The sequence below is a fragment of the Clytia hemisphaerica genome, unplaced genomic scaffold, assembly GCF_902728285.1.
Source record: "Clytia hemisphaerica strain Z4C2 unplaced genomic scaffold, Clytia hemisphaerica genome assembly, whole genome shotgun sequence".
NCBI classification, from domain to species: Eukaryota; Metazoa; Cnidaria; class Hydrozoa; order Leptothecata; family Clytiidae; genus Clytia; species Clytia hemisphaerica.
The window spans coordinates 831,071-843,433 of record NW_027104293.1 but is presented as its reverse complement, the minus strand read 5'-3'; the positions used below and the strand labels follow the sequence as shown (position 1 = coordinate 843,433).

Sequence of the window (12,363 nt, the reverse complement as noted above, 5' to 3'; positions counted from 1 at the left end):
AGGTCGTTTGGCGTCTGCTTTAAATTAATCGAAAATCTCAATCGAACGAATCAAATATTACCTGAAATTCTGCCGTTGGATTGAGATTTGTTTGCGTTCGACAATCGAATTTCAATTCCGTTCGATTGAGATTGTCTGGTCAAAATGAAGAAAAAAATTCTACTTGGGGTAGCAAAAACTTGAAATTCACTAATTTCAGTTCTAACCAAAATTGATTCTTGTCGTCAATCATTTAAAAAAGGTAATAGAAAGGGAAGATTTGCCTGGCCATTCGCCAAAATAAGTTCTTATCAAAATTTATAATATATTTATTCACATTTTTGCTGACTTCAGTTGTTTGCCAAAATAAGTTCTCTCGGCAAAAAATGTTCCCTTAAAGGTATTACTCCAGGTCATGCCTAATGATTGTACTTTTTGTTAATAAGAATCATATTTGTTTTTCTTTTTGTACAGTTTTGGACCATCTATCATCCATATACATCAAGACTGTTATCGTACATCATATCCAGACGGATTGGTTCCCACTGATTGATTGATACCCAATCTTAAGGTGAGTTTGAATTTGATTTTCTTCAGGATTTATCATTAAAAGGCTTGGTAACCTAATGACTTAAGTGAAAAATCAAGTTGTGTATTACCATTTACTGCAAAATCTTTGTGAGGCTGGGGGAAACGTGGTAAAGAGAAGGCCATTGTTGGCTATAGTCTAGAGAAGGATTTCTTTTTTGATTCGTAATTTTTTGTCCTTTTTGAAACTTTTAAAGGGATAACAAGATAAAATATGAAAATTGGCTAAAAGATTCTTTCCATGGTCCTTAGTAAGCCCTCCAAATATTTAGAGAAATAACATTCCAGAGTCAAGATATGACAATTAGAAATCTCAGTTTTTCGTACCTCACACGTACCTCACGTTGAAATTCTTCTGTTTTTCCAGCAGAAATTAAAAATTACAAACCTAAATATTTCGACTTTGAAAAACAAGTAGCCTGTAAAATTTGGTTTGCTAAGGACTATGGAAGGAATCTTTGGGCTGAATTTTATTTTTTATCTGGTTATCCCTTTAAGGTAGCTTGGAAATGAGATTTTCACTTGTATTTGTAAAACATCATGATCAGATTTCATCTCGGGTTCTTTATGTTGTGCGAAAAAATTGTGACCTATAAATGCTTGCATGCCTCAATTTTCAACAAAAAGCAAGTGTCTTCCTGAGCTTTACGATTTATGAACATGGTAGTATACTCCAGTTGAACGTGACTGTTTGGGTAATTTCGTTTTTGTTTTTATTTTTCAGGGTTCATGAAGTCCACATCATTCAGTGTATAGCTACTACTCTGGTCAATCTGGATTTACATTAGATAGCTTGGTTATAAAAAGCTAACTTGGATTTACACAGTTAACTCAGATTTAAAGGATTCCCCTCTATTCACTTGGCTCACCAGAATACACTTCGAATACTTTGTTTTACTCAGTTTATTTGGTTTTACTAGGCTCAATTGATATTACTCGGCTCACTCTCGGCTCACTTGATATTACTCGGCTCACTTGATATTACTCGGCTCACTTGATATTACTCGGCTCACTTGATACTACTCGGCTAACTTGATATTACTCGGCTAACTTGATATTACTCGGCTAACTTGATATTACTCGGCTAACTTGATATTACTCGGCTCACTTGATTCTACATAGTTCACTTGATTCAATTAACTTGTGTTTCATTGGCTAACCCGGTATTTATGATTTTTTTGACATTTCATTGTTTACCACTTACTTGCTCAGCTTTTTTTAACTTGTTAAAAAACAATAGGCTATTAAAATAAATATACATTATATTTGAAACTGACGTATTTATCATTTTTTTACATTCCCCTTTTCAAAACATGATATCAATCGAAGCATACCGTAGTTCAATCGGCAACTTTAACGGGACAAGGCAATATGATCTCCGCTCAATTTATCGTCATTTAGTAGTCAACTCTACTATTTCAAGCAACGGGGTTTCACGATTATTTAAGCCCTTACCCTTTTTAGCCATTGCTTTATATATTTTTATTATGCTTCTTCGATCGGGTGATGTAGAACATAATCCAGGCCCAGTTACAATATTTAAGGTAGTAAAAGCATCGACCCACCAAGGCAATGCCGTTATTTTCGGTAGGACTGCAGGCTCCCAATGTACATTTATGTCTCTCTCAGCAATTGTTTATTCAAACGTAAAATCGCTCACTTACTGGACACAAAACGATTTAGACGCTATTCTTAATACCGGTAATGATTTGTACTCTAGTTTCGGATATGTCGATACATTTTTAGATCTCCGTGAGTTGCCCCTTCAAATTCAGATAGAAAATACAAAAATCGAGTTTGAACGAACAGTTCCTAATGTTTCGTCTTTGTCTTCGGAAAGTCGAAATTTCATTGATATACCGGCTGGCTACAATAGCGGGATAATATTAGCGGGCTCAACGAGTAGGGCTTTCATATTCTATAAATCTTCTTACTATCTATTTGATTCCCATAGTCGAAACGAGGAAGGTATGTTTGGTGGAAGCACAGGGACGGCGGTTTTGCTTGTATTCCAGACTAAATTTGACCTTGAAAACTACTTAACGGCGTACCATGTTGATCAGTTTCCAAGGAGTTTGAAGGTATTGAAATTCAATATGTGAAGGTTAACGTTACCGTTGATTCTCTTCAAAATCTGAGAACCTTTTTTCGTAACGTGATTAGGTTTAGAAACGCACAGCCTCAAGCATTCCTAGTGCATACCAGACTCCTGAAAAAAAATCTAAGATAAACGAACATAGCAGATCAAGAATGTCTAAATTTCGCGCAACTTCTCACCTGAGAAAATAACTACAAATAATGAAAATTCTCGAGAAAAAATGGCCGATATGCGCGCAAATCTTACACCTGAGAAAAAATCAGTCATCAATGAAAAATCTCGTGAAAGTATGGCCAATATGCGTGCAAATCTCACACCTGAGAAAAAACAGTCACCAATAAAAAAGAACGTGAAAGAATGGCAAAAATGCGCGCAAATCTCACACCTGAGAAAAAAACAGTCACCAATAAAAAAGAACGTGAAAGAATGGCAAAAATGCGCGCAAATCTCACACCTGAGAAAAAATCAGTTAACCAGAAAAGACAGAGGACACGAAGATCCACTAACAGAGCAAGAGGTAGGACATGTGCGACTAAAATAGAAAAATTTAGAACGGAAATACGACAAGGCCCGTTTTATATTTGCGTCATTTGCAACAGACTCCTGTATAAAGTAACTGTCAATTTATTTGACGAGAACAAATATCGTGGTGTAGACGGAGAGGTTTTTCAATATCGCGTTCTTAGTTTCGATGGGAAAGAATACATTTGTAACACATGTAATAAAAAGCTAGCTAAAAATAACATTCCTTGTCAAGCTGTGGTTAACGACTTGCAAATCATTGATCTACCAGAAAGATTCTCGGATATCAGAAAACTGGAACGTGTCATCATAGCAAAACGCCTTTTGTTTAAGAGAATAACAATAATGAGTAAAGGTCAAGCGCCAAAAATGAAAGGAGCTATCTGTAATGTACCTATTAAAGCTGATGATATTTGTAACATTCTACCACGTGGTATGGATAATAACGGTGTAGTGCGAGTTGCTTTAAAAAAGAAATTGAGCTTCAAATCGAATGTGTACTTTGAACCAGTTAGACCCCAATTCATAAGAGAAATTTTGATGTACTTAAAAAATAACAATCCTTTGTATTCTGACATTGAGATAAATGTCGACGATATTCCAAGATTTTGGATAAATATGATCAATAATGAAGATGATGACGAAAGTAATGATTTCGTTAATGAAGAAGATTCAGAGCACGTAGACAAAAATGATAATGTCGAAGAGAATGATAACCCATTAGATCGTTTCCGAATTCCAGCTTCCGAAACTGTTTTTGTGCCAGAATTAGCTCATCATATTATTGATGACTCAAATGTCACCATAGCGCCTGGGGAAGATAAAGAACCTTTGCCAATTATTTGCGATGAACAATGTGAAATACTTGCACATCCTTATTTATTTCCTACAGGTAAATTTGGATATACCTATAAACGCGATATCAAATTAACTCCATGCAAGTATTTTAATCAGAGGTTACTAAATTATACTCAAAAGTTCTCCTCAGATTCGGACTATATATTTTACGCACAGTCTGTAATGCAACATTTGAATTTGAATAGCAGCATAAACACAGCCTTGAAGAAGATTCAAACTGAGGGATTAACTGCTGGTCGTTTGTCACAGAATTTCAAAGAAACAATATCTAATCTAATAGCTAATGATGACGCTTTTAGATTCATGAATAATTTGAAAGGAACTCCAGCTTACTGGAAAAGGTTTATATGAAACGCTTGCTATGGTAAAACAATTAGGTCTACCAACCTGGTTCATGAGCTTTTCTTGCGCTGATTTGAGATGGCCTGAAATAATTGAGATCATTCAAAAGATAAAGGGTAATGAAATGACAGAGGAAGAAATAAAAAATTTGACCTACAAGGAACGAACAGAAATTCTTCAGTCTAATCCAGTTTTAATGGCGAGACATTTCCAATATCGCGTTGAATGTTTTTTCAAAACTATTTTGGCGAAAGACACTCTGGGAGGTACACTTAAACATTATTCTATCAGGGTAGAATTTCAAGCTCGTGGTAGTCCCCATATTCACTGTCTTGCATGGATAGAAGGAGCTCCAACATTAACACACGAAAATATAGATGAATATCGAGATTTTATTGACAGAGTTGTTAAATGCGATCTACCAGAGGATAAGGAGAGTGAGTTATATAAATTAGTGACAACATATCAAGTTCATAGACATTCGAAATCCTGTCGGAAATACAAAAACCAACCATGCAGATATCACTTTGGAAGGTTTTTTACTGAAAGAACTATCATTGCCAAGCCTATTGACCCTAGCGTTAGCAACAGAGATGAGATATTAAAAGAAAGAAAAACTATTTTGTCCCCGGTTAAAGAATACATTGACGATCATTTTGACCCAAGATACAATAACACACTTGATCCTTTAAAGGATAACTACAAAGAACCGAAATCAATCGATGAAATCTTAAATGAGCTAGGAATACCGAAAGATGTTTATTACAAAAATCTGGCTATTTCAACTGATACGGGATTTCAAATACACTACAAGCGCTCCCCAGCTGCATGTTTCATAAATAACTACTTCGAAGAAGGTTTACTAGCATGGAGAGGAAATCTAGATATACAGCCTGTCATGGATTATCATAAAGCAGTATCTTACATGTGTGCTTATATTCAAAATCTGAAGATCAAACTACTGAAGCTATGAAGCAGGCGGCAAAGGAGGCTATGAATTCAAATCATACCCTTAGAGAAAAAATGAAATCTGTGTCAAGAGCATACCGAACGTCAAGAGAAATGTCAATTCAAGAAGCTGTGGCAATAATACTTCCAGAAATTTGGCTGAGAAAAACCTCACCAGGTGTAATTTTTGCAAACAGTAACTTGCCAGAAAATCGTTATCGTGTATGCAAAAGCGAAGAAGAAATTTTAAATATGGATGATGATGATACAAATGTTTTTAAAAAGAATATGCTGGACCGATATATAGATAGACCGAACAGAGCTTTCAAAAATGGTAGATATGCTGCAATGGACGCCTTATGTTACGCTCAATTTTTGTCGAACTACTATTTAGAACCTAAAAAGAAAGAAATTGAGAATGACTATCAACCAGAAATTCTCGACGAATTAGACCCAGCTGAAGCTGCAGACCTAGCACTGCCCAACTCGGTACCTTTGATGTCAAGTAAAGAGCGTTTGAAATTACGAAAAAATAAATCTGTTTTACGGTATCATGTACCAAGTAAAGAGAAAAAACCCGAACATCACGCGCATCATCTACTTTTCATGTTTTATCCTTTTAGAAACGAAGAAGAGCTCAAAAATACACCTTCAGGATCATTTACTGAGAAATTGTTCTCACCCGAAGTTATTGAAATTGTCAACAGAAATAAAGCAATTTTTGAACCCTATGCCGATGCCGTAGATGGTGCCATGCTAAATTTTCGCGAAAATGTTAGAGGATTTGACATTTACGGTGAGCAGGAAAATGATGACGTAAGAGAAGAAGAAAGAAATTATGCAAGCGGAGAAGAATTGGATAATGAAGAAAACACTGAAAATGTTTATAGTGGTGGAGCACCTATTCAGCCAATAGAACCTTTAATATCTGATAATGAACTAAGTAGGAGAATACGATCCCTCAATGAAAAACAGCGGGAAATGTTTGACTACATTGTAAAATGGTCTAAAAAGACCTCGCAAAACTTACGAACAAGTACTGCTACGAAGCCCGATCCGTTTTATATCTTTCTAACTGGTAGTGCAGGTTGTGGAAAATCGTACACTTTAAATACGATCAAGTATTATTTGCAGAAAGCGTTATCTTATGGATCAAGAGATGCCTCAAAAGAGCGGTTACTTACCATGGCACCGACGGGTGTGGCCGCAGTGAATGTAGCCGGTTCAACTATTAATTCTGTATTTAGCTTACCCCTGGCTATGAGTTTAGTAAACATATAAATAAACTCCACGACAGTGTCCGTTCAAGCCTTCAAAAGCGGCTTTCAGAACTACAGGTCATTATTATTGATGAAATTTCAATGGTTTCAAAGTATCGTCTATTACATATTCATCAAAGACTTTGCAATATCTTTGAATGCACTGAGAACGTTCCATTTGCTGGTATTTCAATAATAACTTGTGGAGATTTTTATCAATTACCTCCAATCAAAGGTGGTACAATATTTTCACTTTTTCCGGATGCCCTTTTGAATATTGATCATTGCTGGAGACATTTCAAAATAGTCGAGCTCACGGAGGTTATGAGACAACGAGGCGACCAGGTTTTTATAGATATACTCAATAACATTAGAATAGGCGTCGTCGATGAAAACAATATTGATATCTTAAAGGAAAGAATCGTTAATAAAGACCATCCTGAATACCCTAAGGATGCCGTACATTTGTGGGCTGAAAACCAACCAGTTAATGATCACAACATGCTAAAATTGAGTGAGTTACCCGGCGAAGAAGTAAAAGTAGACTCAATAGATAAATTTCCCGACAAAATAAGTCCAGAAGATAAGGCTAATGCATTAAAACGAAGTCAAATGCAAACTGGAGGTCTAGCCCATAAGTTCACTTTTAAACTTGGTGCAAAGGTAATGATAACTTCAAATATCGATGTCGAGGATAAGCTTTGCAATGGTCAAATGGGTACTATACAATATATAAAGTTAAACCTCGAGAGGAAAGTGACATACATTTATCTAAGAATGGATGAAGATGATATAGGTACAAAAGCGAAAACTAACGATACTTATGGACGCGAGAATAACCTAGTGCCGATAGAAAAAATAGAGAAAGAGTTTGGTGTTAAACCAGGTAGACATCGCCCTTCAATCAAACGAATTCAATTTCCACTAATGCTAGCGTGGGCATGTACCGTACATAAAGTTCAAGGACAGACGTTTTCAAAAATTGTTTTCAATTTTGATTTATACGGCCAAAGATATTTTAATGCTGGTCAAGTTTATGTAGCCTTAAGCCGTGTTACTTCATTGCAGGGTTTATACCTAATGGGGAAATTTAATACAAAAGCAATAAGATGTGACACTAAAGCCACAGAGGAATATAACTACATGAGAGAAAATTTGAGTTTGAAAACTACAACTGATGAAGAACTGCTTAATGAGAATGGACTCAAGATTTCACTTTTGAATGTACGTTCACTAAAGAAACATGCCATTGATATAAAGCATGATAGATCAATTTCTGAAAGTGGTTTAATATTTATGACAGAAACTCAACTAGCAAATAACTCTGAAGAAGTTGAAAATATATTAACACCTTTATCATTACATACAAACAATTATGATGAACACATATTTCTAATACTGCTGCTGCATACAATAAAAATCAAATCCGGTTACTAGATGCCCACACATCCCTGGTGCCACTTTATACAGTTTTAAACATTCCATGGTAAATTTTCCACTTAATATTATTCTTCTATATCGTCAACAAAATCTTGAAAATGATCATTTTCTTTACAAAATTCGGCATTTACGGGACATAGTTGAAAAAACCCATATCATTCTCGGAGACTTTAACAAAAACTATTATACTGCGGAAAGTAGCTTTTTAAAAGAATACCTAGAAGAAGAGTACGAGATGATTGTTAAAGAACCTACTCATATTTCCGGTTCATTGATCGACCATGTTTACGTCCATAAAGATTTAAAAACAGAATTTGGAACTCGAACTTCCATACATAGTATATATTTTTCAGACCATGATGCAATTCAAATAAAATTCAAAGCCTTATTCGAATAAAACCATTATTATTATTATTGTTATTTTTATTATTATTACGGAGTTTCTCTAACCAACCCACCACCACCTCTACTCATATTTCTGGCTCATTAATATAACGACTTAAATTATCATAGTGAAAGCTACTTGCTAGTATTAACAATTTATCAGCATGAATCCTCAGGTAGCGTGTCCTGCCGCCCGGCGCTCGCACCACTATTTTACGCCCGCCATCCATCCGCCGCACGCCCATTGCGTAGCGGGCGTGATGTACCTGATATCAAATGTGCCCAACGCCAAATTTCGAGATATGAAAGGATTCACGAAGATCAAATGGCCTTTCACTCACAAACTACGAATGCAAAGTCAGAGAAATCAATCGGTAATTATCTTTCAATTACTTTTTCTAAGATTACTTTCACTGATAATCGTTTAATCCTAGTAAACCCATTTAGTTATAACATGTTTTATTTCTGTTGCTAGTAAACTAAGGTTTCAGTGGATTTTCTGTAGGGTTCCCACTCTTGTGAAATCAAAAAGTGTTTCTTTTGGCACTTTTTTGAAAAGTTATTCTTTTTATGTTATTCTTTTTGCACTTTTTGTGAAAAAAGTGATTCTTTCTGAAAGTGACCACTTTTTGATTTCATAGTGCCAACAGTCAGGGAAAACCAGGAAAGAGGGTTATTTTCACGAAAGTTCAGGGAATTTCTTTCCAGAATCCTTTGAAATTGACGGTTTGTTGCCAATCTTGGAATCCCTATTTTTTTTAAATTTTCCTTGTCAGGCTTAACCATGATGGTTGGCCCTCAAATAGTATAAATATTACTGATATCGGTCAAAGAAAAAAGTCTATTTTCACCTTGATGTCAGGAAAAACTACACTTTTTCAGTACTTTTGTCAGGGAAAATACTTCTGGGGAACTGCAGGGAACCCTGTTCTGAATTATCTATCCAAATCCTGTTTTGTTGCCTCGAAGCTATCTTTCATATAAGTTCAATGATAGGATTTACCACAATTTCCCAATTTACGTACCAACAATTGTTGCAATGAGCTATATTTAACCTTTCAACCATATTTTGTAAGGGATCCAGACTTCTATAAAATAAAGTTAGAGATATATCACACTTTTCTCTTCATGAGTTTAAAGCAGCTGTCTTTTTTTTAATTTTAGAAACAAAATGGCATCAAAGCGCAAATCAATAACATGTTACATCAACCAAACAAGCCCTATGAAAAGAAAACATATTAATTTTAAAATGCAAACATCTTCAAATCAATCACTGAGACGTGGTATATGTTTCAACACTGACTCGTGTCCAGAATTTAAATCGCTTGAAAGTTCTGGGAAAGCAATAACACTGCGAAACGTTAAAGAGGTTGTTCCTGATAATCCAAACTTTGCGGAAATCATCTTTGATGATCATTCCACCATTGAAGTTATCGCGCCAGGTAGTATGTCATTTGAGCGACATGAATTGAAATCAGCACCCAAGAAAACTGTTAATGAAATAGCATCTCAGCCGTTTGATCCTATGGACAACTCTGTAACCGTAAGAGGTGTCGTTACTCATGACAAGAAAGTGGTAAATCGTGGTGGTTTTGAACTCCTGGAGGGAATATTTGCTGACTCAACCGGTCAAATGCCAATCTCAATTTGGTCATCCAACATAGAGATCTTCGTTAAAAACAGTGACAGCTGTTTCGAAATGAAAAATGTAGCCATAAAAGAACGAAACGGGATACTGACTCTTACAACAAATTCCAACTCTACAATAACAGCGAACAATCCAGACAAAAAATTTAAAGTGCTGTATGAAAAACTCCGCAAGACACCAATCAAGCCAACTGACACCATTAAAGGCAAAATAAAATTTATGAAAGACTTCACTTGTGGGTCCAGATGTTCCATTTGTACAAGATTGGTTCAACATGCCCTAACCTCGCATAAATTCAGGTGCGTTCCATGCAATTCAATTCAGCCCGTCGAATCAGTGTCAAAAAAGGTTATTCTTGGAGTCGACCATTTGAATTTGATACTCCACAGTGAAGTGTGGAATTACACTTTATTTGGAGAAGAAGAAATTTCAGATTTCCTTCTTGGAAAATTTGTTGATGTAACCTATGTTGTAGAGTCAAACGAAATCACTATTATCAAACTAGCAGATCAAGACACCAGTGGATCAGGAAATCTTGAAATTGTTAAAACTGCTGCAAAACAAAAGTGACAATTTATATTTTAGTGGGTTTTCACTTATATAGTTGATATTCTTTTAGTTTCGTTTAATTTCTTTGTTTACTTTTTGAAAACATAACATTTTTGAAGTGACTGTACTTTGGCTTTGCTTCAAGTTGTCTTTTAAAATTGACATTTGTAGTACACTAGTCAACCTAAAGGTGCACATTTGAATATTGGAGGATGTTTGCTTTTCTTCAGCTTTTTAGGATTTTTTTGTACATTTAAACAGTTCTTGACATTTTATTTTACCTAGACATTTGAAGAGTTAACCCTTGATAGTTTTGTTAATATTTTATTAAAAAAAAGATTTTTAGACATTTTGAACTTAGATATATAAAACTGAAAAACCCTGTACAGTACGAGTTTATATAAAGATTCATTTTACACATTTATAACAAACTCTTGACATTTTTTTAACTAGTTTACTTTAGTTATATATATTTTAAAGCTTTTTGACATCATTTTAACCTATATTTTTAAAACTTAAAACCCTGTACAGTAAGAAGTTGCTTCATATATTTTAAATAAAAACTTTTAAAAATTTTTGAACCAAGATATTTAAAACTCAAAAGCCCTGTACAGATAATATGTCTACCAAGATTTTACTTTTTGCATTTATGAAAGCTGTTTTAGATTTTTAACCTAGCTACATTTATTTTATTTTTATGATACGATGGAAAACTTTTGATTTTGCTTTTACCATTTATAGTTAGAAAAAGTTATCAAAATTTAAAATGCAACTTTTTGTCAGAGTATTTTTCTCACCAATAAAGCCCTAACTATTTTAAAGAAATCTCTAAAATCACAGACAGGTCTTGGGGATTTCACTCCATTTGTTTTTCCTTTGAATCTTCAAATCTTTCTTTGAGGCATTATAACAGGCTGTTATGGGAACCACGACACCATTCATTTTGCAAGTTATGGAAAAAGGTTAAAAAATACTAATTTTTGAGTGGCAATAAAGCTCCTGGTGATTATTATAGTCAGGTAGAATTAGTTGAAATTTCACCACAACCTGGACAAAATTGCCATCAAGCTGAAAATTGGCACAGATGTTCTTTAGGGTATACTGAGTTAGCAAAAAAAAAGCCCCATCAATCCGGACAGGGGAAACCACTTTTTCGGACAGTTTTAAACCAGACATGTCCGGAAAATATGTCCGAAAAAAAAGTTGTTCAAATATACAAGGATTATATATCAAAAGAAAGATAATTTCAAGACAAACAAAAAATTTCCTTACAAGAAGTCATGAAAATAAACACATAAAGAGTTATGAGTATCAGAAAAAACCCTACTGTCCAATTATTTTTGAATTATGTAGTAGTATTCCCTATTCTCAATGGCAGCGAATCTCCTTACAGCTTCAAGCCAAGTGTTTTTAGACCAGCTCCTGAGTGCCGGGTAGCGCCAACCTAGAGGGGTAGTAACTTTCTATACGATTTTCGTGCTGCTCAACATCCAGTTTATGGAATGAAGAGGTAAATAGCGTTTTAAGGGGACTTTTGAATTAGGGGGTCTTAATAGAGCTTGGGTAAGGAATTACTATTGAGAAGCCGTTTTATGTCAGTAACATCAGTCCATATCTTTTTAGCTTAGCCATGGGAATGTCTTGAAACTTGTTAAATATACTCAAAAGAAGTAGTAAAACAAAAAGCTTCGAAAGATGTTTTCCAGGTGCTCGCAAGGAGAAAAACGGGTAAAAAGAAGCCGTTTTTG

At 34.9% G+C, this 12,363-nt stretch overlaps 2 protein-coding genes across 2 annotated transcripts; both read left to right on the top strand.

The window, feature by feature from the left end:
• The first annotated feature begins 6,918 nt into the window (after positions 1-6,918).
• LOC136817179 (ATP-dependent DNA helicase PIF1-like) lies at positions 6,919-8,031 on the top strand. The gene has a single exon (XM_067073514.1). It carries the CDS (start codon positions 6,919-6,921, stop codon positions 8,029-8,031), a length of 1,113 nt encoding a protein of 370 aa, XP_066929615.1.
• Positions 8,032-8,739: 708 nt separating this feature from the next.
• Positions 8,740-11,048, top strand: LOC136817159 (uncharacterized). Its single transcript, XM_067073498.1, has 2 exons — positions 8,740-8,792; positions 9,583-11,048. Exon 2 carries the CDS (start codon positions 9,590-9,592, stop codon positions 10,634-10,636), a length of 1,047 nt encoding a protein of 348 aa, XP_066929599.1. The 5' UTR covers positions 8,740-8,792; positions 9,583-9,589; the 3' UTR covers positions 10,637-11,048.
• Positions 11,049-12,363: the final 1,315 nt, after the last annotated feature.